The sequence below is a fragment of the Lutjanus erythropterus genome, chromosome 21 (genome assembly GCF_056507025.1).
Source record: "Lutjanus erythropterus isolate fLutEry1 chromosome 21, fLutEry1.hap2, whole genome shotgun sequence".
Lineage (NCBI taxonomy): Eukaryota > Metazoa > Chordata > Actinopteri > Lutjaniformes > Lutjanidae > Lutjanus > Lutjanus erythropterus.
This window is the reverse complement of record NC_139337.1, coordinates 23,913,846-23,941,785: the sequence shown is the minus strand read 5'-3', so window position 1 is coordinate 23,941,785 and position 27,940 is coordinate 23,913,846. Positions and strand designations below refer to the sequence as shown.

General features: G+C 40.3%; 1 protein-coding gene across 3 annotated transcripts in view; it reads right to left on the bottom strand.

Annotated features, from left to right (window-relative positions):
* Positions 1-348: 348 nt before the first annotated feature.
* The window catches only part of nrbp2b (nuclear receptor binding protein 2b), a 41,048-nt gene continuing 13,456 nt past the window's right edge, over positions 349-27,940 (bottom strand). Inside the window, exons 2-18 of one of the 3 annotated variants that reach the window (XM_084747285.1) lie at positions 7,697-7,819; positions 6,476-6,577; positions 6,290-6,379; positions 5,912-5,952; positions 5,732-5,826; positions 5,553-5,576; positions 5,356-5,442; positions 4,321-4,376; positions 4,134-4,229; positions 3,714-3,846; positions 3,063-3,165; positions 2,920-2,970; positions 2,695-2,830; positions 2,400-2,453; positions 2,124-2,187; positions 1,547-1,602; positions 349-1,073 (exon numbers count right to left, since the gene is read on the bottom strand). In XM_084747285.1, coding sequence (XP_084603411.1) covers positions 987-1,073; positions 1,547-1,602; positions 2,124-2,187; positions 2,400-2,453; positions 2,695-2,830; positions 2,920-2,970; positions 3,063-3,165; positions 3,714-3,846; positions 4,134-4,229; positions 4,321-4,376; positions 5,356-5,442; positions 5,553-5,576; positions 5,732-5,826; positions 5,912-5,952; positions 6,290-6,379; positions 6,476-6,577; positions 7,697-7,819 — 1,398 coding nt within the window. In that variant the 3' untranslated portion in view covers positions 349-986. The remainder of the gene's footprint in view (positions 1,074-1,546; positions 1,603-2,123; positions 2,188-2,399; positions 2,454-2,694; positions 2,831-2,919; positions 2,971-3,062; positions 3,166-3,713; positions 3,847-4,133; positions 4,230-4,320; positions 4,377-5,355; positions 5,443-5,552; positions 5,577-5,731; positions 5,827-5,911; positions 5,953-6,289; positions 6,380-6,475; positions 6,578-7,696; positions 7,820-27,940) is intronic. The other 2 variants (XM_084747286.1, XM_084747287.1) reach the window with 2 other exon arrangements.

Sequence of the window (27,940 nt, the reverse complement as noted above, 5' to 3'; positions counted from 1 at the left end):
GTCTGGACTCATGATAAGACGTGTGGATTTAAAACTGTGTAAGTCAGCCTGATTGAGCTAAATTCTAATTTGAGTTTTAACTTTTGAGTCGGGTACGATGCCATTTCATTAGTAAATTCTGTCCAAAGTACATTGCCGTATCAGGCACTTTGCAAGTCTTTGGCATTCAGAACACTTTCACAGGGAAAACCCTTTAAGAGCACTACAGGCTAAGAGAGAGGCATCATCTCATTGCTCGTCACCACATTGAGGCATGGCGTGATTAGCTCTGGGAGGAGTAGCCTTTAACCCAAGAGTGCAGAGAGGTGTGTTAACTTTACGGGTCATAAAAAAATAAAAAAAAAACAGTCTTGTGCAAAGCTTCTATTGTTCACAGTTAAACAGAAATAAATAAGTCAACTGAATGAGTATTAACAGTGCATGATGGACGGAATATTCAAATTCCTAAAACTTAATAACAAACTGAAGGATCTGGATTTTAAGGGAGAGAAGTTTTAGTAAATGATCACCAATCAGAGTGGACACTGGAGTGCAAACGAGGCTTAAGAGCAATAAAATGTCCTTCTGGAAACATAGCTGCTGCGTTTAAGTGAAACATATCCGTTCTTCTGAATAGTGGCATTATGGAGAACCTAAGCTGTCAACATATCTTAAGGCATGATAGCCCTTTTAGGCAGGGAGTTTGTCAATCTTCCACTGCATTGAGGGATTGCTGAACACAGCCATGATGCCTCTGGCCCTCCAACCAGAGGGTTCCTTTCTCAGCGCTGGCGTTTCCTCCTTCTCTCTGGGATGATTTACGAACTGTTAAGGCCCAGCTTCCTTCTGTATTAGTCCCCCTTTTTTTGTCCCCAGCTGGGTCCCAGCTCCCATCGCTCTCTCTCTCAGTTCCCGGCTGTGTCACCCTGCCCGCTGCCCTCTCCCTTTCTTGATCCGCGTGGTAAACGCCCACGCCTGTCTGGGCCAGCCACTGTTGTGACCCCTCCTCACTGCGTGCTCCCCGAGGCGAGCGCTCGGACCCGGTGTCGGCTGATGGCGTCCTCCAGGAATCCTGCTACCTTCTCACTGTCCTCCTACACAAGCAACACAGGGCATGTTAAAGAATAGATATTAAATCCTAACACTACTTAAAGGACCAGTGTGTAAGATTTAGTGGTATCTAACAGTAAGATTGTAGACTGCAACCAACTGAATACTGCTTGCCTCACCCTCCCCTTCCAACCTACGGTGGCCACAAAACTTATGAGATATGCTAAAGGCTGTAATGTATCTAGAGCCAGTGTTTGGTTTGTCTGTTCTGGGCTACTGTAGAAACATGACGGTGCAACACACCCTCTGTAGATATAAGGTAACAAAAACACAACTATTCTTATTTTCAGGTGATTACACACTAATAAAAACATACTTATATATTAAATTTCTGCCATATTCTGCCGATAGACACCCATAAACCTTACACACAGAACCTTTAATTAGTTAAAAATACAAAAACCACAGTAAGATTGTACATTGTTATTGATCAAGAACAAAAGCCTTTTATATCTACCTCATTTATGAAGGCATAGTGAACAAGTTCACTGGCAAGGTCTTTGGAGGTGTCAGCTGAATGTTTAAAAAAAAAATATTTCAGTGAGGAAGGAATTCTCTTTTTCCTTATTGTCGACAAATTCCACAAAAAGACCAAACCAGCAATGAACTCAGAGGTGTATCCAAATCCTGAAAAACTCAATCAGTAACTTTTTTCAATGGTTCAGATCTGAAAAACAGTAAAGTGCCAAAGGGGTCAATGTTTACATTTCTTATGTCTGACCTGTAAATTTATGAATAAAGTAAAACAATGTACCTTTTCATTTTTTCTCCATTTTATAAATTTTCACAACTGGAAAATAAGCTTTTTTAAAAACAAAAACACAGGAAAAACAATGCAACTTTGTTTTCCTAGATTAGAAGTGGTATTTAAAAATATTTTTTCATTGATTTTAATTGGGTCTGTGAGCCACAGAAAGCGTGGGGAAGTTGGGAAGTAATAAGAGACAGACTGGCGCTTCGGTGGTTTTGGTCTTTTCATGGAATCTGTAGACGGCAACAAAAATATAGAACAATGCTGGCCTTATCTTACTTACTCGGGAGGATGTCACAGCTAAGCTGCCTATGAAGTTTGTCATCCATCTTCAGAAACAAAGAGAGCTGCGGAGAGATCAAAAAGTCAAATTTAAATCAAGCTGGATTTATGTTTAGCCACACTAACCGACAGAACTTCTCATTCCAACTTCTCATTCAACTCCATTGCTACAGAGATGCTTCTGGCAAAAAGAGCAACATGCTTTATTAGTAAGGAGCCCAAATTAAAGTGTTTTAAACTAAAATGGGCAAAGTACCTGTAACACTATGTGACTCACATGAGTTTTGGTCCCTTCTTCATTTGACTCCAAATTACAGTGCATCTGAATGACCTGCAACATCAACAGACAAAACACGCTCAGAAGGTAAAAAGCACAGAGAAATGAGGACACAGAAAAAATATTTTGAATTTGTTTTGGGTGAAAATAAACAGACATGACAGCAAACACACACAGGTCATGCAGCAACACTTATTTAATGCAGGGGCACTAAATGCTGCTAAAAGAGAAATAACCAAATTATATAATCTCAGACATGCAGTCAGGTTGTGTATCTCATGTCTGAGAGTCTAACCTTCCTGGTTTCTGTCTCTTGGGGTTCGGGTGTTGGCGTCTTGACTGTCTCAACCTGCTCCTGAGACAAGGATAGGGCTCGGGGGACGGGGTGAGGCCGAGACGAGGCGAAGTTCATCAGGGGGTAAATCCCATTCCTGAGGAGAGGAAAGGATGTTGAACTTCACGCTGCAGCCACAAAGTAAACACTGATACAAAATGAGTCTTAAACTGTACTTCCACTCACTTGACATCCTCCAGAAACTTGTCAAGTTCCAAAGGGGACACATGGGAATATCTGCAGGACACGAGGAAACACACAGAAGAGGACAGTGAGTGTTGTGTCTGACAGTAACCACAAATATGAGGTGCTTTTTGTGTGATTTTTACTTGAGCTGAACTCCCTGTCTATCTTCGTGTTTAATCTCAGCCATGACAGCATTGGGGTCAAAGGACTTGGTTTTCTCCTCCACACAGTTTTCTGGAAGCAAGTCTGTAGAGATAATACAGATTTGGACATTAGTTATCTGATATGATACAGTGCATTTTCTTTTTTTTTTTTATTATTGTTTTCAACGAGGTGCAGTGCTCGCTGAAAACATGGCTGTTCAGAATAGACTGATTGCTCAGATTTATCCAACATCAACAACCTGCAGAGTCAAAGTGCACCTGCACTTCCAGACACAACCATTCCAGACCTATAATTTTTGGACGTATGCATGCATAATTTATTCAGTTTTTATCTGTAAATAAAACAAATACGTATGTCTGTGTATGTGTATATGGATAAGCATATGGCTGTGTGTATTTGTATGTAGATGTTTGTCTGTATATATTGAATAACTCAGGATTTAAGACACTAGCTCCTCATGTGAATTCAAAATTCTACATGGATCAGAAACATACTTTGGCTCAGTTCTTGGCAAACACTTAGCAATAAAAATTGATCTGCAGCACAGAGGAACAAGTAAATCCCCTCCTGGGGACTGAAAGAGGAGACTTTGATGCTGCGAGCTCGGTGTGTGGAGGTGAGAAACTCACACTGGTTGTTGATGAGGCAGTGGGCGGCGAGCAGTTTGAGGGAGTGGACCTCGAACAAGACTCGGTGGAACAGAAGGTCGTGAGCCGTAGGACGGAGCTTGGCATCGTGACGCAAACAAGACTGGGTGAACTCCTGCAGGAAGCAAAGAGACACTGAGTCCAACACGTCCAACACGTCCAACTACAGGACTGTACAGTATGACCCAGTTTACTGAGCATCACAACGTGTTCTGGATGTGATTACTGGCATGTTTTACTCTAAAACTGTCCAAAGTCTCTGCAGGTGGTATGAAATAAACCTGTAGAGGAAAGGTGGTGTGTGTAGGCGAGTGTTAACAGAGCAGAGTGGGACAGTTTGTCTCCATGTTTCCTCTGTTGCCCTGCTGTGTATTTAGGACATGAAGTATTTTTGACACTCACTCTCATGAGAGGGTCTTCCAGAGATTGACCTGCATTGACGATGGCCTCCTTGGACACAGCAGTATCTCCGTTGGCCTGGATCTCCAGTACTGCCATCTAGGGGCACAAATAATCTGTTAACACAATCACACATGAACACACACACAGACACACATGGAGGGGTGTGTTGCAGAACAGTTTGTCTCACCTCTAGAGCACAGATACCAAAGGAGAAAATGTCTATGGCGTAATCATCTTCACCAGCTGGAGACAGAAAAGGAGGAGCAAAAGACGAGGGAGGTGAGACACACAGTAGATGAATTTTAAAGACTGAGGTTAAATGCAAAGTGCTTTCTTGCTTAAGAGATTTACAGAACTTCAGAAACCCATGCAGTCCAACCAATCCCCTGTGTGAAATACAAAAATTATGAACATAGGATCATGTAATCAAGCAGCACTGAGCCCATGCATAAACAGACAAAAGTCAATAATTAATAAGTAAAGTTTGTATAAAAGATATCAATTCATAAAAAGTGGAAAAAATTAACACAAAAAATACAGCAGTCTATCTTTTTGCAGCTCTAAAGCTGCACAAAACATTCTTTCAAATGACTCCAAATAGTGTGGAATAATAACAAATGTTTTGTGGCCAGTCGATTTTACTTTGGCACCGATAATCCTGACATTTAGCTCATTATCTCCTACAGTTACAGTCTTTAGTACACAGACTTCCCACAGGTCTCTGATTCTGCGCTCTGTTGTCAACAACAACATTTGGATTTTGCTGAAAATCTTTATTTTACAGCAGGGGTTCTCAAACCTTTGTAAGTGAAGGCCCACTTCCCAAGATTGTGACTAAACATGATTTTGTCTATTCTGAAAACAATAAACTATTAGGCATTTCTTCTTATTAAGAACAAGAATAAAACTGCCTGTCATTATCAATCTAAATTTAATGCACATTTGTCTCTACTTGAAGATGTGATATTAAAATGTAGCTGGCCATTGAAATTATGCGTCTTAATTTGACTTTTTCATTTCTGTGAAAACTTGAGCACATTTAGATATAAAAGTAACTATCTTTGTAAATCTGGTCATTTTAAAAGCTTCAGAAAGTCAAATCATACAAAGGAGGTAATGACTGAATTTTAACTTTGGGGTGAATCTTTCAGTTAAGAATGAATTAAGGCAGATTTAATTCGAAAACAAGCCACAGAAAGCTGGACGTTTCCGTCACACTCACCTTCATATTCTGGAGCGAAAAAATGAAGATTCCTCTGCTCGTCACGAAGCTGCCTCCCTTTCCCGTGGATGCTGACATCTGGAAACACTGGTCAGAAGCGAGGACACAGAGAACACGGACAGATTAGCTGGGACAAACTGATGGACAGATACGACACCAACGAAAACATATCTACAACAAAATTATCTATTCCTTACCATTAACAAATAGTCGATGCCACACTGTGGAAAGAAAATTAAGCATAATTGAGATATTTATTCTGTTTTATTAAAAATGCAGAGATTCAGTTAGTAAACCAAGAAGAAATCCACAGTCTCCACAACATGTGTGGCCAACGCCGGGTGTAGTAACATAAAAAGCCCTGCTGGGAGCAGACCTGAGCCAATCTTGATGAGGCCATTGTGCTGAATGAAGATGGTGTCGCACGTCAGGTTGCCATGGATTATCGGTGGGTCACAAGAGTGCAGATAACTGCCAGCAGATAATAAGTATTCTGGTTAATGTGATGGATTTGATAATATGAATCTCTCATGATGAAATCCTGTGGAAGCATTACCTGAGGGCAGAGAGAATCTGGGTGCACCATCTCTTCCAGGCCTAAAATGTAGCGTAACAGAGCAACATGAATCCTCTAAAGACACAAATCTGCGCCATATGAGGGCATATGGAAATTTATACTGCACTGTAATACATGAAAAGACAATTCCCCATTATTCTCTGGAGTATACGTGAAAAACACCAAATACAGTGATGATGCAGACAGAAGAAAAAAAGAGCGAGGATGACATATACAGTCTGTCTGAGCAAACTGAGTCACCAGGGTGTCCTGTTACATAATCTATAATCCTGTGTGAAATATGGATCTGAATAGTGATTGGACTGCAGTACCGTGTGTCACCACCGCAGCACAGTACAGCATGAGGCTATCACTGACCTTCACATTCATGGTCTTGTGGTTCTTCTTGGTTTTCTTCAGAAACTGCTTGAGGCTGCCCGACGACATGTACTCCGTGATGAAGATAACCTGCGATGGACGAGGGAGAACTGTTAACAAGCGTATGAAAAAGGGGGAGAGAGAGAGAAAGAGGCCAACAGAGGGGATAAAGAAAACAAACTGTACCCGTGCTTGACTCTCCTTCATGTCCAGCCAGTATTTGTGGAACTTGACAATATTGGGGTGTTCGACCTGCATGAGGTTCTCGAACATCTCCTTAATCTTCTCCTGAAAAACAAACAACATGCAGGTGGTTCACATCTTTATTCTTCAAATTACATCACGGACCAAATAAGGACAATTCAATCACTCGGCCTTCACCAGTAAAGCAAAGTTTACACATACAGGACAAGGAATTTGAATGTGGCAATAAAAACATGTTTTAATACCGTACCAGACTGACGATATTGACCATGATATCACAAAGTTATATGATGTAAAACTAATTTTATATGAACAAAAAACTGTGTACAAATCAGATTTATTATTTACTGAAGTCTTTGTTTTTTTAAAACGCTGTACAGGATCAGTAAATTAATCAGCAGCAAAAATCCTCTATTTCAAAATTCTCAAACTTGTTTTTTCTTAGTCTTCTAGGTTAATTAACAGAATATTTTTTCAGGTTTCAGCATCTTGGTCAGACATAGCAACAACGCAATGCAATGAACAACTTTAATATGTCAATGTAGACATTTTAGAGCATTTTTCACTATTTCTTCTCACCAAATGGTTAAACAAGAAAATAATCAACAGATGCATCAAAGGAGGCACAACAAATTAGGTAATCAGGTAATTATGGGTTACTGTACATACATACATACATAACTAACAACAATAATGAAAAAAATCCTATCCCTATATTATACCTATATTTAAATTTTTTAGAGGTTTTCAGGGACAGAACAAATGCTGGAGGAAATGTAATTGGAAAAAAAGGTATTTTTATATTTTATTCTCAGATTTGTTGTTTAATTTCTTCATACTGGCACAGGGCAGTTAAATGGAACATGAAAAAATTAGGAGAGAGATTGATTGCTCTTTTGTCACATTATAATCTGGTTAAAATCCCTAAAGGGCTTAAAGCACAGAATGAAAATCTCATTAAAATACTTTTTGCTGCCAGCAAGAAAACCATCACAGAGATCGCTGCAGGCAAACAAGTCCGATTTAGATTGCAACTGGCAATGAAATGAATTATACGGAGAAAGTGACTTTTATCTTGAGACTAAGATATGAACAATGATTAGTTGGAGTCCTAATTACTAAATTCTCATCTAAAACACAGAGTTTAATTAAATAACAGCGCATACGGCCTGTCTTGGCTGTAGGGGATAAGAGCAACAATACCTCTTGTGTTTTGAAGACCTTCTTGTCAGAGAAGATCACCTCGTTCCACACCACCTCCACGCCCTCCTCCGTGTCCATGGCCAGAGAGGCGCTTTCCACACCGGGGACATTTCCTTGGCTCACCTGCAGGGGGCAGACAGAAACAGATATGGAATTAAGCATAATCAGCGCTGGGGGTAACAATAGTAACGCAGTACAGTAGTAATATATTACAGCTATAATGAAGTAATATAGCACATTAGTAACAGGATGTCAGTAATATTACTTTTACTGTGTCAAGTACTACGTTATCATTGGTGCTGGATCCCTTTCAGAGGGGATGTGTGGGGGGTTCAAGTGTGTGAATTTGCAGCAAACAGCTGGTGTCAAGAGATGTAACAGCCACGTGATGACAAACACGAACAGAAAGTAAAATTTGCACGTTGGAAAGTTGAGCCTGCATGGAGCTGCAGACGTCTTTTTACCAGAAGTGTTTCAATGCAGGGGCATTTGTGGGGATAACACAATGAAACAACACTACCCTCCTCCATTTCATAATGCCTAGTCATTTTTTTTTTATTACTGTCCAACTTCTTTTCGTCTCTGCTTCCTTCTGTATGCAAAACACCTCAAGAGAGTGAAAGAGCATCCCAGTAAATGGAACGCAGCATTTTTATATAGCTGTAGCCACTTTCTCCATTGTTAATAGATTAAATAAAACAAATAATCGCAACTTTAAGAAAAACCTGGTCAACTGCACATTCAAATTCTGCAGCTACAGTTTCTTATCAAAGTATAATTGAGCTAGGACTGCCATCATAGCTGAGGTATTTATAGCCAGCTGGTGTCCCCCAAGGACTCACAGCTGATTGTGCCTTTAAACTCTGTACTGTAAAAACAAAGCAGCAGAGCATTACAGAGCCCTCACTAAAGCATGTCTAAAAATTATGATTAGACGTCACCCCTGCTGTGACTGTAATATCTGCTAAAAGCTCCATATAATCCATTCACAGAGATCTGACAATGGCAGCTCCATTAATAAAAGAAAGTTGAGCTCTATGAGGCGGAATTCCTGTTTGAACGCCATCAAATTCAGTTTCCCATCCATTAGTGCACGAGGAGGCACCAGCGTGGATAGATGGAGGATAATTCCCCGTACTGAGGTTGTGTTAAACGCTGCCAGCCGTACGATGAAGAGCAAAGAGGAGCGATAGGATGAGCAGCAGCTTGTGTAAAGAGGAAAGAGATGGATTAACAGGAGACAGAGAGACAGGGAGAAGTGAGGGGGGATTGTGGATGAGGGATTTACAGAGATGAGACACGGGACACAAGATGGAGGAGGAGGCACCGAGAACTATAAAGGAACGAAGGCAGCAGAGTGAAGAGGCTGTGGCTGGGTCTATAATCCGGCAGACGCAGACAGCTCCGGGGTGAAATCAGCGTTTATGCAACAGAGCTACGGACTGCTCATCACAGGATATTGCTGCCTCAGCTGACCTGATGTAACCGCCGGATACTTTTATGCAGCAGAGGTGGTGCTGCAATGAGTAAGGAGACTGGATACGGGTCAAAAGTTCATCGTTAATGACTGTTAATCATGACACAAGACCCCCAGTTGCCATTAATCCTGCATCTTTTGAAATTATTGGAGAATTTGCATCATTTCCAGAGGATGGCAGTTTCCAAACACTCTGTTTAATAGTGGCCCTGTGTTGCTGTGTCAGGATTTTTCCACACAACACGAGATTAAGGTTTGCAGGAACAAAATCTTTACCAACTCCAGGACGCTGACCTCTGACCTCTGACCTCTTTCAGAATTCCTCACAAGGATCAATAAAGTATAAATAAGAGAAATAAATCAGTGAATCCCAAACAGCACACAACATTTGCTGCCAGGCCTCAGGGAAACGATACGCATCAACAAAAAAAATCTTAGATATCGAGCTTTATGAGCTGTTTTTGCTGTAATTATCATGTGGCTTTCACAACAATATTCTTATTTTTTAACTGAAGGAAGTCTGGTAACCAGTCTGTCATCACCACCTTTCAGCAATAAGCAATAAAGGAAAGTTGTTGCTCTTTTACAAAATCTTTGACTTTATGACCCACATGCCTCTCTTCTTTTACTATTTCCCTCGTGTTGCTTTTATGTTTTGTATGTATTGTCAAACTGTTTTATGTGAAACTGCTCATGCGGCCGTCTTCACCGGGACTCCCTGGAGGAGGAGATCTTGTACTCTCCTCGCTAAATAAAGGCGAAATAAATAAGTAATTCAATAAGAAATCACAATGAAATACTAACAAAACAAAATGGAATTTTTGCTTATTTTTGATTTCATTCTTTCCTCTTAAATTGCACATATTCTGCAAAAGACTTTGTTACCAAAACCCATCAGTCGGCGGCTGATGTTGGTTGATTTTATTGTGTGTACACAAACAGCAGCAGAAGGCAGGCTTATTAAATCTGATAACAGTGAACTGCTCTCTCTCCTTCATTGTACATAAGAGGATCAAAGCATTCTCATCAAAGCTATCTTGACACTTTTTTGGTGATGAATGCACCCAAAACTACAGAGTTAATCACTTATTTTAGACATATCAGAGATTACGTCACAGATAGCGTTGTACATGATTGTGTGAGCTCTTGCAAGTCTTTTGAGATGGTCTTTGATCAGAAGCCTGACAACCAGTTCTTAGTTATTTTTTTAATCAAAGTTTAAAGATTTATTGACCTTCATTAGTATTTACTGGCAGTAACAGTGTTACTGAGATCTTGGAGATCTGAGTTGTTTTTTTATGAAAATCAAATCATCAGGAAATTAATGTGTGTACTGAACTTTCCTACCACACCTTGACGAGGCAGTTCTCATTGCTGGTGTCAGGACATCACCATGTCAATTAAACAATTAAAATCGATTATTGGTTGCACACAGCAACCAAACCTTGGTCTCCTGTGTCAAAGTCCGGTGTCTGACCTACTCATCCACCCTGACTTTCCTCCTACCCATACAGACTCCTAATTACTTTGAAAATCGTGCTGACTGTTACAAAAAATATTGACACAAATCTATATACTACATTTCGTGACTATACACAAACCACAATATGGGGTGATGCATCATGTTGAATGCATTTCCCCACACATAAATCATTTAAAAAGCCTTTTTTTGCATTTTGACTTGTGCACTGTCGACATCCATATTTGCTACCTTGCAGTTTTCTTTTTACTGCTTTGCTTCTGTCCATTCATGTACTGTATGCCCAAAAGCAAAAATGGGACCCATTCATAAACACTTTGCTCCATTGTGTTACTGGCGCTCAACAACTCCACAGGGTACCTTTTATATGACTGGACGTCAACAGAAACCAGACAAGGATGTTAAGTTGCTCTTTAAAGTTTCCCTCAAGTGAAAGAAGTTCAGTGGGTTTATTCATTTGAAAACCATACAGCTGTAAAGCCAATCTACAACATTTTCCTTGTGGAAACCTGCTCTGTAATATTTTCCTCCTGATTTGTTCACTCTGCTCTAACTTGAGCCTGAATTTGCATCTTGTAATCCGAGCTGCATTCAAACATTATAGACATCTAGAAAATAAGGAAACACACCTGACACGCCTCTATCATCATCACCATCATCATGTCTGTGGTCTTAAATGTCAGCGAGGCGTCTCTGATGAACAGCTGAGATCTGACATGGAGCTTGATGATGACGGGAAGCGACTGAACGACCATTATTTAGGCTTCAATCTTCCACCTCAATTACCACTTATTACTGCTAAATGCTAACCATTGACATATTCTACAGGGCGCCACTTGTACCACGCTGCATGACATCATCGTGAATGGAGTCAAAAACTCTGTATCCGGCTCAACAGGAGAAGGTCTGTTAACCACCGCCGAACCAAACAAGCAGAGGACAAACAGCAATCAGAGAGGCCACAAATGCAGCTATAAATACTTTGATTTTCATTTAGGATCAAGTGGAAGAATGTTTTTCAGCCACTGTGGTTTGTTTATCGCTCAGGCTTCGGCACAGTGCAGCTGCAGGGTTTTCTTTGCAGCCAGCAGAGGAGACATGACATATAATCTCACACCTCCCACCCTACAAGAGTTGATAATCTGATTACTGGTATTACTGAGCTGGAACACAATGCTCTGACTGACTGACTGACTGACTGAGGGAATTCCTTCACTTCTACAGCCACCATGTCAGTTTCCCTCTGATGGCGGTCAGGGCCTGGCTGTTGTTTATTTCCTCTAGATGTTGAGAAACCCTCGGTCCCCAGTCCCAGCGTCTGGGTCCCAGGGGTCTGTTGCTTGGTCGTGGTAGCGTGAGACTCGTAAACAGCAGACTGGATGCTGAGCTGCAATTGGCCGGTGGAAGGGAGGCGGGTTCAGGGTGTGGAAGAAGGATATGGGGATCGAGTGTTCATGTCAAAACAACTTCTATTCTGATGTTTGTTAACTCGACATCTGAGCCGGGTAGAACTGGTTCTTAAAAGCTGTCACACAAACCTCTCATTACTTCGCCACACAATTTATTCCTGTGTGTTCCTCACTCACATGACGGCATTCCTGGTATGATGATTTATTTATTTTTATAAGTAAAGGGAAAATGCAAAGTTATTTCAAGAAAGAAAATATCCCTTCCTACTTGCAGCGTATCACTCTGCCATGATTAAAGAATTACTAACCACTACAGGTAAGGTGCATAACATTATGTAGCTCTCATGATTCGAATTATGGCCAAGCTAAGGGAGACATTAAGGAGGAGCTCTAAAACATGATGTTCCTGAACTAAATGATAAAAGTAAAAATATGTCAATGTTGTGTGTTTGCTCATTACATTAGAATTTCCCAACCGTGGCAGCCTAGCTGTCCATGGTTCTGACACGGAGCGGAGAAGATCGATAGAGAGACAGACAGACAGACTGACAGACACAACACGCCACTTAGTTTGGTTAAGGCATGCTTTTCACGGTTGTAAAAAGAGCTTTCAGCCCTAATTCAATTCTTCCCCTGATTATAACAATCCACAGACAGAGTGGAAATGATGTGAAGATGCAGTCAGTGAGAGAGACAGATGCAAGCTGAAAAACAGCTGTGTCTACGAGTCTGTGCCTTGAAAAATGCAAGAAGTGTTTGTACTTTTCTGTAGTTAAAAACACAAGTTTGCCGCACAATGTGTGATGCAGACTGCGATTTCTGAAGATGTGTGGATAAAAAGCAGAAAAACTTTGTTTCTTGTTTGTTGCTCCAATTAATAGATGTATTCTTTGATTTTGAAACCGCAGCTTTACATTCTTGTTGTTGACTAATAGGTACAAAAAGTTTTGGGACTGGTCCAGTAGATCATGTCAGTCAGCAGCCACGAAACAGGCTGCAACGGCTGCAAGAGCTGGGGGCAAAAACGCCTGTCAAAGTATGTCCACTGAAAGTGATCATTTCTCCCACTGACAGACTCATATTTTTATTCTGACCCACTGTTATTTAAGTCTCCATGGTCTGACTGCTATGGAAAGGATCACAACATAGGTAGACCTTTTTGTTAAAGAGTAAGATCCTTTTTGTCTAACCAGAAACAGCTGTTATATCGCTCTCCTCAAAGCTACCAGTCTCTGTTGACAATAACACACAAGTGCACACTAACTGTACAGTACGAAGGCATAAGTGATACATGTGTGCATTTTGTTTACTTGTATTTACAACAGAAACTGGAAAAAAATGGAATTAAAAAGAGTATTCTGAAAAAAATATTCTCAAACTCCACTCCAATAATTCAGTGTTATACAACAGCATGACAATAAATCCTAACTTCAGGAAGGTTATAATGTTCAGTCTTAGTTGGAAGTGTTTAAGACAGGTGTTGTAACTCAACCGGTCATTTTGGACGCTGTAGTCTGCTGTTGAACTGTACTTTTTCTCCACCTCATTTATATAAACTAGGGTAGACTGGAAGCCAAAGTCCCAGCAGAGGGAAGTGCAAATCTTCACCTCTACAACATGATTAGAAACGTCGTCTGGACAGTTCACAGTGACAGTTTCATCGGCCAGAATCAGAGCAGGATCCCTTTTACATTTGGCCGGGGAATTAACTGAAAATGAGAAAAGGTGAGTGATGAGTCGGCCGGAGGGAGGATTACAGAGACGCAGAAGAGAGGAACTACAGTACGGCGGCTCTTTGAGTGCAATTCTCCCTGCAGAGGCTTCTTATATGAAAGAGCGTCTTTGTACACACTTTGTGTGGGTCCAAGTCTCACAGTGACAAAGAGCTTTGTCTCTCCTACACGTCCGTATCTCGCCTCATACCTCGACGATGAGCTGATACGCCGCACCACATTAATATTTAATAAGTCGATTCTGTACGGCAAAAGGCTACACCCAAGTAATCTGCATGACGCTGTACCAGATAGTCACTAGGTGTCTGTATTGTATGTAAATGAGAGTGCAGGCTTCTCTTTGTGCTTTCTCTCTCTGAGATTTCACCGGCATCAAACAGCAGCGCGATCAAAGAGTTGTGCGAAAAGCAAGAGGTAAAAAAAAAATCATTTCTAAGTCTGCAGTGTGGATGTGTGAATAAGGGAAAAGGACACACCCTCTTCAGTTCAAACACTGTAAATCTGATGAAAAAATGACTTCATACTGCCATTACCTAAAGAATAATGTACTCAAATTACAGATAATTATGAATACAGGTAATCTGATGATAAGTCTCTTGTTAACAATTTGATGTAGGTGTTTTTTGTCTTAAATAAATATAAATCATTAAACTTGATTTATCAAGTAGTCGGTTGAAGGAAAGTAATGGATTGTTTTGGTTAAATGTCAGAATTTGCTGCTTTTCTTTGTCATTTACGACAGAAAATGAAAAGTCGTTAGGTTTTGCACTGTTGGTTGGTCAAAAGAAGCAATTAAAAGGCTTCTCTTTGACCTCTGGGAAACTGTGATGAGCATTTTCACAAGTTTTGACACTTTATAGTCTAAATGATCTACCGATTAATTGTTAAAACAGCAGATTGATCGACAATAAAATAATTATTTGCGGCTCTGATATCAGTGAGAATCTAAACTTGCTATAGTAATATATATATATTTTTTAAATCAATGAATTAATGAACTGTTACATGCACAGTGACAAATATGTTTTGTTAGGATTAAACAGATTTGTTCATAGCCACAAAATTTTAAAGTTAACTGTAGACACCAGACCAAAACCAGGCACAACATCTGACCTGGTGGGCAGCCAGATCAAGGAGGCCGTCACATCTTTAAACAGACCCTCACTGACTCCTACATGTTCACTTGTTTCAAACTCTATAATTAAGCTGAGTTTGCAAATAACAAACTTTGTCCTTTTAATTTTCATAGGCCTAAGTACTACAGCTGCCTGGATGCTGCTGTGTACAGTATGCATACAACTGAGACTTAGTACTTTGTCGTAACATTTCACCTTGAGTTTTTATACTATGCTGCTGGTTTGCAAACTGCAAAGTTTGCTGTAGTGTTAAACTTTTTTTTCAGCTCCTTGTGGAACCACAGAGGACATCGTACACCTGGTCTCTTAGGTTGTAAAGTGCTCCTCAAGACAAGTATAATCAGCGGAGTGTACCTTTAAAACTGAATTTTAACCATAAATGTTTCCTTATCTACCTTCCTTTTCCATCTATAAAACACTGCTGTGTCACACAGACATGCTAATGAGTAAACACCAGTCTGTCAGAGTCCGGTCAGTGCTGGGGGCCTCGAGCCACTGACCGTCTGCTGACCTTCACGCTGCTCCACAGTCCACCTCCCACGTCTCTCTCTTTCTCTTTCTGTCGCCCCAGGATGTCACATGTGCAGCACACAATCAGGTCAGCGTCTCGGATATTGAGCGTGTGTGTGTGTGTGTGTGCTCAGCGTGAAGAACAACGTGATGGCACCAGCCGAGACGAGTCAAGCAGGGGACAGGAAATGTGCGACTCAACCATCTAAGTTCCCAATTAGATGACAGCGTATGTCTACTTGAGATGAGAGATTTTTAATCATCAGACAGATATTAATGTTTACTTGTCTGGAGCGTTTTTCTCTCAGATTAATTCCCTTCATATCCCACACATTATCTAAATTAAACTGCTCGACTTTATACAGCGTAAAATGATCAGCCTCTCTTTCAAAGGACACACAAGGTCACACAGGCTCACGAGCAGACATCAGACACATCAGCTCCCATCACGTCTCACTTATTCATTTTCTCATGGAGCAGTTATAAAGCTCCCCGCTAAGAGGAATGTAGGACAGCATGGCGGGTTATCAGAGCAGATGGATACAAAACAAACAGAAACAGGACACAATATAGTCAAAACACAGTGAAGGTCTGCAGGGAAAGTTACTCAGACACTTTCCTGAAGATCTGCTGACAAAAAAAAAAAAATTCAAGGGGTGTGCATTAGACTGTCATAAGCATGTCATGATTCCTATCATTAACATGTCAATGCAAAGTTTAAAGCATTGTTCAAGATGTCTTTGTTATGACAACTTGACATGATGGACAGAAAGTAGTTTACTTTTTGCTAAAGTAGACAAAGGTAAAACTTTATTTGACGGTGTGTGCATAAGATGGCCATAACACCATCATAACCATGTCATGACACCTGTCATTAATATGAGGGAGTCTTTATGGATGTTTATGACTGGTGTCATTCAGTCATTTATGTCATCTTTAATGCAAAGTTGATATTGTTTGAGATGTCTTTGTTATGACAAGATACCTAGTTTACTTGTTGCTAAAGTTGGAAAAGTTGCATAAGTTGTGCATAAGACTGTCATTACACTGTTTTAACATGTTGTGACACCTGTCATGAACATGAAGTCTTTATGAATGTTGATGACTGCTGTCATTAAGTGTTACTGACATCAAGCCAATAATGTCTTTGTTATGACAACTTGACATTATACAAGCGAATAATCTCTGTGTTAAAGACAACCTGACAACATAACCTGTCAATGTAAATATTCATGACACATAATGGTCTCATGACAGCTAGTGTCAAAACCAACCACATATGACAGTTAATTAATACTAAGTTATGTCAAGTTGTCATAACAAAGACATGCCAGACATCTCAGTGTCAACTTTGCATTAAAAATGACATAATTGATGAACGCCAATTAATTTTGTGATACTGACAACAGTCATTAACATTCATAAAGACTCCTTCATGTTGATCGCAGATGTCATGACATGGTTATGATAGTGTAATGACAGTCTAATGAACACTGCTTCAAATAAAGTGAATTATACGTCCTGTTGTGCTGTAAAAAATATGACTCATTCTAACAAAAAGGCTTGGAAAAAGTCAAATTAGTCCCACTTAAAAAACAAAAAAACAATTCAACAAAGAGAGCCAGCCTTAACCAAATCCTGAACTTTAATTTTACGTAACTGGAACATGATGAGCATTGTGAAGCCTCCACAAAAGATTACAAAATGTTTGGTTTCTGCAGATGCTGTGTGTTTCAAATTAAGCATCTGTTTTTGCAGTTGTCTCTGTCTGTGTTTCAGTCTGTACCAGGCCTTCAAGATGACACTAGCCACGCTGTCCTCGCTCCCATTGTCACAGTGACAAAGCTGCAGATTTATAAGACCAGCGGGGGAGAGATGGCAAAACCACAGCTGCATTCAAGACGGAAGAAGCTGTGCAGACTGGGATGTGATAAGCATGGGAAGTGTTGGGCAGTAATTCCCCAGAAATGAAGCTCTGATCCTGCGACTACCTGCAGGACAGAAGTAGGTGGATGAGAGATTTATACTATATTCAGTACATGTGCCTGCATGTGTCTGTGCACGTGTGATCGAGAGTAGTTTTCACACCAATTTACACTGCAAGCTAGAGCTGATAATTAACAATCCTTGAGTCTAAAGTTAGGTCTCAACAGCAAAACAAAGTCAAGTCTGGCTTGTTTCAGCTTCTTAAATGTGAATATTTTCTGGTTTCTTCACTCCTCTTTGATAGCAAACAGAATAACGTTGGGCTGTGGAAATAAAACAAGAAACTGGAGGGATTTGTGAAACACTGATCAACATTTTTTAGACCCACGTATTAATAAAAAGGTACTCCAGTATCTCATTTTCCATATATAATGCATATTTGCTGTTTAGTTCAATTGCTGCCTCAGTGTTTTGTGTATTACACTTGCAAATTAAAAATTGGAAAAGGATAAAAGATTTGTTGTGAGAATTGTTAGACTCTAAACTTAACAAATCTTTGTATTCTATTTTAACTTTTAAGTGGATCCAGATCCTCTCACTTCAGGAAAACTTACTGAATAAATGACTTCAGTGATTTATCGTTAACAGTTAATTCTCCTTTGTTTGACTAATTGATCACTAATCATTTCAGCATTAATCAGAATCTGGCTGTACTTCAGTCAGAGCATCACTCCTGTGTGACACATCTGTGCATCCTGCTGAGCAATAATTTGTCTGTGTCAGACCTCTGAACCTTCCCGGAGCCGTCAAGTCAGTGAGCTGAAAAAGCCCCGCTGCCCTTCAAACACACTCCCGCCTACTTACACCAATCAAACATTCCTGTGTTCAAGGGGAAAGACACAGCACAAGGTCAGTCAGGGCACTCAGGGGCCACTTTATCTGCACAAGTATGTTTAGTCATTTTCCTGCTCGGCCTCTTAAGACAGAGAAGATAAGAAATGACGTTTGTCACATTAACAAGGTCAAAGGTTGCAGATCAACTTCCACAGACTGTCTAATCTGCATTATAAACTTATTTGTGATCGCAAATGCATAATTTTGGTCACAAATAATTTTATTATTGCAAATTTACTTGAAACTTTTGATCTTCTTGTCCCTTGCCCATGCGCCTGTACCATGAAACAGATGTGCTAAATGTTCTTCTGTCTTCAATATTTTCAGGGTAAAAGTGGGCCAGGAAGTTTAATTTTCTTGCCATTAATAAACTTTACATTGCTTGGACTGAAAGTAAGTTTACAAAATAGAAGTTCAGCAGCTGATGCAAGACACTTATCTTTTTTGTTTTTGGTTCTGTTGAGATGCCTGTCTGTCTCTGCCAATCTGGCAGAACCAGGATGAGTAGCAAGGATTATCTGATAAGATCTGAACCAGCATCTTGGCTTAGAGCAGCGGTTCTCCAACTTTCTGTGGCATGCTCTCCTTCAGAAGATGACACAAGTTCACGTCCCAAACTCCACAGTGTTTTTAATAAATCAATACAGCAATTACGGAAGCAACACACACAAAAAAAAGGATCCAAGTTGAATTCTAGTGAAATAAGGTCAGCATGATATCCCACTAAAACCACTTAAACACTGGACAAAAAAAAACAGTTAACACTCACTAACATCTGGCTTTGGTTTTCAGTAGAAAAGGGTACAATCTGCATTTACTTCCAGGCTGAATGACTTTCTGTAGTCGTGGGTATTTATTGTCTCGAGCTCTGATGGGAACATAACACCCAGATGAACGTGCTATTCTAACCTGTTTTTCTGAGGAGGCAATGAAGGTGAAGGTGTGCGTTTACTGGTGAAGAGTTCATCTCTTTTTTTCCCACTTTTTTTGGCCTTTTATGCTTCTATTGATGGGGCAGCTGAAGACATGACAGGAAAGGGGAAAAGAGAACAGGGGAATGACACAGAGCAAAGGGCTGCAGGTGGGAGTCGAACCCATGGCTGCTCATCCATAGTCAGCAGCTGAACAGCGTATAAACATTTTACTTTATATAAATACTTCGCAATAAAAGACCTGTGCAATTTTGTTATTTAAAAGCTTTAATTATGAAGCAACAAAATCAGGTAAAAGTGTTTTCAGGAACAGTAATTTGAAAGCAAAAGCTGAAAGCAAACGTGAGACGGTAAATAACATCTGAAAGTACAAACAGGGACACAGGAGAGACGCTAAATTTCAAGCCGCGGAGATTCAGTACAAAGCTACAAAAGTACTGAGAGCTGAACGCACAGACAGTTTTAAAAACACCTTTGTCTCTGCTCTCCTGCACACATGAGCGGATTCTCAGCGCACTTCAGAAGTAAAAAACAGAAAGGCAAACAGGAAATAGGAAAAAGGTCAATAGCCTATTTTTAGTGGGTTTACCTGCATATACATGACCCCAAGCTTTCCACGTTTATTCCAAATTGTAATATGGATGTAATATTTCTGACTCACCACCATGAGCTGCACTCTCCGGTAGGATGGCTTCTCCATTGGTACGCCTTTATTTATAAAAGCAAATCTTGGTTTCCCCCCCCGACTATCTTGATGTCTTTATCACACAGAAAAGTACCACAGAGGACTCTCTGCATTCTCATGACTTCTTTATGCTCTCTGTCCCAAAATGCTTGAACGGAAATTGGAAAGAGGGGTATTTGGGGGCAGAATGACTGGAAACTCAATGGATTAATTTCGTGAAAGAATTAGCGGCAGAGTCCTTAGGTTGTTAAGGTTTTTAAATTAGCTGATTATGCAACTGACTCTGAGAAATTTCTCTTTTCCCCATGCTTGTTTAGTTTATTTTTTGTCTGTAATGATGTTTTTTTTTTTATTTATGCTGCTGACTGTCTTTGCCGGCTCTTGAAAAGTAGATTCTCAATGGGAATCTCCTGGTGAAGTAAATGTTTTACAAAAATTAAAAAAAGAGAGAGAGAAATAACTATCAGGAGAGAATATGGAAAGGCTTATGTGGGAGAAATAACACCCTGTCTTATTATCACACCTCTGCAACCACGTGGCTCTGTTTGTCTCCGCTCTATTGTAAGAGGTTAAAACTGCAAAGTAGCAAGATAAATCGTTATCTGGCTCCGTTATCACTGCAGGATTCTGGCATTTTACCCTTCAAAGAATCACTGGAAGTTATCGCAACACTGCGGTCATTCATCATTTATCTGATGGGAGTTATGCTGATTTTACAGGACAAATATGAGAGACAGAGGCGTGCAGCAAAGGTCGACAGCTGAAATCACTAACTCACAAACAGGATTATCACTTTTCTGATGCCACTGTGTGAAGCATGAGGTTAGTTTTTCTTGCATGTGTTTTGATCATGTCACCTTTATAGTCAGATGTTTTATCCCTGCACATTTATATCTTTAAATCCTCAAATCTGTTTGGTTGATACTATTAGACAAGGGATTCAGAATTCAAATAATAAAAGATATATATGTATATATTTAATCCTATTGGCAGCTAAAAAATACATACATAATCTGTCACTGGAAATCCTCTGTGTTGCTAACTCTCTCAAAACGGTGGATTGAAATTATTTTATGCTTGACAACATTTATTACAATATCAAAGGGAATCTGCAATAATATGATATTGATATTGAGTTTTAGTGGGTGATACCAATATTTGACAGATAAAAAAAATCCTATTATTCTAATAAATTTATTTGTTTTATGTTTTTTAATAATAACAATGTATGACAAAGTAAAAACATTGGCTTAACCGAGATTTATAGTGAGTTTCAGCTCATTGTTTAACTGTCCGAACCACATTTTTTGCTGTTTTGGCTCTTATAGCACCATTTTTTACCACAGCAAGCACCTATTTTCAGTTAAAAAAAAATCACAGTGGGCGATTTAGCAGCTAAAGAGTCAGATATTTCCCTGTAATTATTATCAATCAAGGCTTCTCATGTCTACATCAACATCATCAAAACTATAAAATATAATCTATCAAGTAAATATTTGTGCTTCATTTCACATTAATCCTTAAAATAATTCAGGCTCCATTTGATAAAATACTCAAATAAAATTTCATGCCTGAATAAAACATTGAATTACATGTTGGGATGAACACACTGGATCCTGTGGCAAGGCTTCTCTTCCTCCTCTATGGGGGAGTCCAAGGTTAACAAGGCTGGCCTGTTGTGCACGTCATTTTTAATAACACAAACAGAGCTCAGAGCAAAAGGGGGTCCGGACTTAGAGAAACAAGGCCCTGCAGTCGCCACTTAAAATTAGTTTGTGCAGAAAGAAAAGCAGCATGAAAAGCTTTTACATTATCGCACATCCCTTGGCATGTTATGATTATTTTATTCTTATTTATTGGTTCTAATCATTTATTGTTTCAAACAAAAGACGCTGATGGGACAAACATTCCTAACAGCAGCCATTTGTGTTTAAAAGCATTTTGTCCACAGTCTTAGAAATAAGTGCTCTAAAGGGGTTCTTCCTGAAGGGCCGGGGTTCTACCCAGAATCATTTGCTTCTAAAGAACCCTTTTTGGAGGACAGAGTTACTCAAGCATTGTTAAAAGCATGGATGTTAAGAACCTCAAATATTCTAATGTATACCCATGTTTCAAATGGTATTTTTGTGTTCTTGTGTTTTTGCCTCATCTGTAGAATATAACATGGTTCTTTGTAGAACCCTCAGGAGACAAGTGAGTTGTAGTTGACACCCTTATACAAAGGCTATTTTTAGAGCCCCCTGGGTGGGTTCTAGATTTGAATATAAAGCGGTTCTTGGTAGAACCCCCTGGCTAGGTTATAGATGAAGCCTTTTTAATATAAAATGGTTCTTTGTAGAACCCCCTGGGTAAGTTCTAGATAAAACCCTTGGAATACAAAAGGCCTTGGGTAGGTTCTAGATGAAACCCTTTCAATATAAAATGGTTCTTGGTAAAACCTCCAGGGTAGGTTCTAGATGAAACACTTGGAATATAAAAGTGTTTCTTGGTAGAACCACCTGGGTGGGTTCTTGTTGGCACCCTTAGAAGGTGCAACAATTCTGGACAAAATCCCAGGAGAGGATTCTGGGTGGAACCATTACACCCTGCAGGGGTTCTCTGTAGAATCTTTCACTGGGGGTTCTGAGTGGAGCCTTTCACACATGGTTCTAGGTAACTCTATGTTGGGCTCTAGGTAGAACCCCCTAAGAGGATTCCAATTGTACCTATAACCAGCAGTGTTCTATGAGCACCAGCCGAAGAACCCTGTATGGTTCTAGTTAGCTACTTAAGAGTGTACTTTGTGTGTCAATGCTGCAGTGAACTGATCAGATAAGTCGAAACAGTCTGACCCTCACTCTAAGATTTTATCTCCTGCAGCAGCAAAGTGCAGGAAAATTCCTTCAGACATTGTTACGTAACGCTGCAGTGATTACCCCGATTCACTAATTTCACAGCCCCTGTAGAGTTAGACATCCATGCTGAGTCATAATTGTAGAAAATCTGCATGAAACATCAAAGGCTGTCTCCCCTCTGAGCGACTGATTGATGACACAGCTGCTTTCCATACTCTCAATTCATGCGACATTCACACGGTAAAGAAAGGACGACTCATCGATGAATTGCACAGGCGGATTCGGGTAAAACGTCCCTCTCATAAACCTGTGTGTGACGTCTGCTTTCCAGCGTCTGTTTTGAACAGGAAGATGCTCTTTAAATCCTGGCTCGGTCCCAGTGTCCGGCCCTGCAGACTCACAGGCTCTGACTCAAGTCCAGGATGGCTCCGGGTTTTCCCACAGTGAAAACAACACAAGTTATTAAAGGCTCTCTCGCACTTATTTGGCTCTCTATGCTTTCTTTCCATTAGTCTGTGGTCAGTGGTGGAATGTACCTAATATGTGCATTTACGCAAGTAGTGCACCTACAGGTAATTTTAACTGACCCAGACCTTAAAATTTCTGTGTTATGAAACGTTACACTTTTACTCCTCGACATTTCAGAGGCAAACACTGTACCTGTTACACACTGCTTATATATAACACATTTTCTGCATGAACTTTTTCCAAGTTTATTTTTCTACTAATATTTCTGTACTCAGCAGTGTACACAAGACTGACATTATCATCACCTTATAAAGCTGCTTTTGTGTATGCAAAAAGTTGCATATTTACACATCCAGCAATCATGGAGCAACATTACAATTTGGAATTGTGTTTCTCTGCACTTGATGAGTGTAATTTCGATATTCACGCTCCGTATTTTAGCTCTGTTTTTGGTCTCCCCCAGCTCCTGAAATAGATATCTGGTTCTTTAGTTGCTAAATGCTCCACTTTGTCCGACTAACTCTGTCTGTCAGCTGTTTGGTCATCATGGACAGGCGGCGTACAGTTGGTTAATCTGAGGTTTTTGGCTGAAAATAGCTGCACATTGCATCAGAAGAAACACTTGTGAGCATGCCACCAAAGCATGATTGGTCAATAATACCTAGACTCCAAACAGAGTCCAGAATGCTTCTAATACCAAAATCTTGTCCCTTGCCAACAGATTCTGCTTTCAAGCTGATATCGGTTTAAAGAGATTTATCTTTTGCTAATATAAACTTGATTATTGCAGCTTCAAGTAGGATTTTGAATTCAGGGCCTTAACTAGAGTGCTGTAAAAGGTAGAATCAGTTGGATTTGTCTGAGCTGTTCGTAAATGCATTAAAAAAGGGTTTTCATTGTGTCTCATTCAAATAATGACGATCTGGGTTGGTAGACAGACAAGTCCAAAATCAAAAACTGTACTTCTTTATTCCACGAAGGCATGATGCATTTCAGTCCATTTTTATGAGACGACACCACTAATGATTTCGATCCAGAAAGTGAAAAAAAGAAACACTTTGAGCCTCATGCTGTACTGGCCACAGAAATGCTTGTTGTGAAAGTGCTGTTTCATTCCTCGCGTTGACGTCAATCTAAGTTTGCGAGGTTTCAGAGCTCGGGCGTGGGGTGGACACTGGGAGTGGGCTGCTGATTCGCTGAACCTTCAAATTCCAAACTACAATCGCTTAGTTTCATCCACAAACTCACTCAGTCACTCATCCACAGTTTTGGCATCAAAGGAAACTTTCACAGAGAGGAGAAGGTTTACAAATCAAGGAGTGTTTTGCAATTGCCTTTTTTTTTTCACGAATGGTCTGGTTCTTGGAATAGAAGCAGCAGTTCTGACTAGGCCGTTTGCCTCAACCTGAAACTGGCCCCCGTCCCGTTGCTTTAAAAACATGTGCAATTGAGTTTGTTCTTGGAGAAGCTTAACAGGCTCTGGCAGGGTCCACACCAGAATTAAAGTTCTCCATAAAGCGGGGTAATTTCTGCCCACTGGATTACCCAATTCATGCTCGTAAATCCACACACACAGCTTGCTTCATCGCTACTACAAACCCAGCGGAAGAGCAATATGTTATGTGAGCGGCACCGACCGCACCCCCACCCCTCCTCCTCTACTGCATCTCCAGCAGAGGTTACTGCAGTACAGCTTTCCAGCAAGCAGAAGAGGTGACTCAGGGTAAAACCTCAAAAGACTTGGCAAACAGCGCTAAGGCTTATTGAGTATTTGCCACAGTAGCCAGCCAGCAGCAGCTGAAAGCTCAGTTTGAGCGTGGCAGCGGCGGCATGCTCGTGCATGTTGGGACTGACATTAGCTCTAAACACTCCCATTACTGGAGGCAGGAGCAGGAAAACAACACTGTCAGGCAGAAGAAAACACTTTAGATGGGTGTGAGAATCCGTTAAGTTCTCTCTCACAGCTATTATCGGCCTCAATTAGTCTAGTAGCTGATATTGAGCTTGTTAAGACGGCCCCATGTGGCGAAACACAGTAAAGAGATATGAAAAAGATGACGGAGCAGAAAGTGTTGTGTTTATCATGCAGCGTTTATCTTCCAGGGGGATTAAGCTGAGCAGCGAAAGTCAACCTGAGCTGGCTCTCCAGCGCGTGTTCAAACAAAAGCCTGTTGGCAGACGTGCATGGAGACGGCGAGCTGCTTTTTCTGTGCTTGTTGCTCTTACGTAACATTACAGACAAAGCTCAATAGGAGTGTCTGTGAAAGAAAGCACAACGTGGGGGATAGAATGCGTTTATCCAACCCCCACCTACCTGACCACAGTTTCTGCACAACACATCAAGAGCAACAGTGTGTGTTGTCATCACCAGGGCTGGAGAGAGGATTTTAAAAACACTGAGCAGGTCCTCAGACCAAAAACAGCCGGGAGCTTTTAAAAAAAAAGATGCATTAAAAATGAAAGTCAAAGTAATTTTTTTAAGATTGCATGTTTTGTAATAATTCAAATATTCTATTACCTTCTTCAGGAGGAGACACCAGGTCAGTCATATGCCAAATAGAAGTGGTTACATCATCTGAAAGCTGAGAACCTGAAGATTAATTTGAGATGCAGTTCAGTACTTTGCATCAAGTTTTCTCATCATAAATCTATAATATAATCAGCCGTGGACGTAGGTGTCCTCACGGAGTTGAAAAGATTAAAAACAGCTGTATGCACCAGTTGACCAGCCTGGTTTTCAATGTCTGAATACCTGCTAACATGAAAGATTTTTGCAGAAATTCAAAGAATGGGAATGTCATCATTTCTGTGCCAAAAACAGAAAAAATGGCAACAAAATTGACAACAAGCATAGCATTTAAATAATAGTATGTGAGCTACATTACAGACCCCTTTATTCCTAGAAAGACACAGAGACAGAGACAGTGTCTCACTGAGAGCTCCAGCCCTGATTGTCACTGTGTGGCGCAGGGTGGGGGTCTTTTATTCACTGGCTCCATATTTAATTCATCAGCCATCTTCCTGATTGATGGCTGCTGGGATGCACTTCTAATTCAACTGTGGCTCCTGCATGAGAGTAACCTGCTTTACTTTCAGCCGCCTGAGCTGCACAAACAACGCAGGCAGACACATTCAAATCGCGAATGCAAATCAGATCTCATCTGTCACACAGGGAGGCACAGCAGCAGATTTATGAGGCACAGGAAGTCTGATTTCAGCTTGTGAAGCACATGATGTTATTCCAGCTCAGGTGGAGAAGAGCTGTCGGTAAATGATGAGGCCTCGAGCAACAACACTCGACTATAAACATTCAAGCAGCTCAGCAACTGATGGTTTTGTTCATATTTGTGTGTATATTTCATGCGCGAGTGTGTGTTTGTGCTGCTTCTTCATTTTCATAACATGAGAGATGGTTTACATTCATAGACAGATTTCCACCTGACCTACGAGAGCATAATTTTGTTTTCAGGTGTTTAAACAAATGCAGAAGTTATTGAAGTTCTCCCACAGCCATTTTCTTATTGCTTTAGGGACTGTATGGAAAATATTATGCAGAGTGGCAGTTCAGAAAAGGGGGAGGCTTTTCTTTCTTTTTAATGCAGGGAGACTAGTCTACATTTGCGTGAGAGGAGCTTTTAGTGTTTAAACTGCGTCTCTACACAGGGGCCCTAATTTGACTATACTGCAGCAGATAAAGTAAAATGTGTCAAATAAAGTTACAGTACTTTACTTACTGAATAACTGCTGATCTAATTAGTAAACAGGTCATATCATTTTGATATTTTGACCATAATTCTGACAACTGCTGGTCTCTGTTGTATTTGGAGGCCATGTGAAAGTTAAAATTCCAGTTAACCATCTTAAATTCTTTGTACACTGTCAGTTAATAATGGTAAAATGAATTACCCAGTTGTACCGGTAATACTTTGCTTTGCAATATTGAGGGGTGGATGCTATAATAACGCTGAAGAGGGTCTTTTTTTAAAAAGATTTTTTGTGAAGCATTTGACAGCAATGGGCAAAGAGACAGACAGGAAATGGGGAGATGGAGTGTTATGCAACAAAGGTCACTAGCTGGACTGAACAGGTGACAACTAGGGTTGCAAATTTGTGCAAATTTCCTGAACAGTAAACAATCTATTAATCACTAATAATTGATAAGCTACAAAACGTGTGGCTTTTGACACACAGCCCTGAGATAAGTGAAAGTGCAAAGTTTAACTTGACAAATGCCAGACTCTTTGAACAATAAGTTCCCTATAATAAGTTCCCTAAACATATAAACCATATTAATGTTCTTCCTCAAGGTCCCCTTGTCATTATGTCCCTTTTTATGTGCATACTTGGCATACACACAAAGATATCCATATTTGGTTTCAAAGGTCAAGATATAAACTGAGGTTCAGAGAAACAAATCAACACTTTGAAACCTGCGCACACACAGTTTTCATATCAGCTGGTCAACAAAGTGAAGAAAGCTCCCTTTGAAGCCATAAAAGCGTGTGTATATAGGACTTCAGGTAGTATCCCTGCTTTATTGATAGTTAAAACACAGAGGTCTTGCCGCGGAGAGATACTTGTGTTTATAGAGGATTTACGCAACCTCTCCTCACCTGCCTGCAGCGGCTGCAGCACTCTAAAGGATTTGTGTAATGTTTTTAGGGCCAATATTCACACACATGTTCCTTGATCAAAGTCACTTATAACCCAGATGTAAGGAGGTGGACCTTGACCTTTGCCTTGAAGCAGGGGGAGGGTGA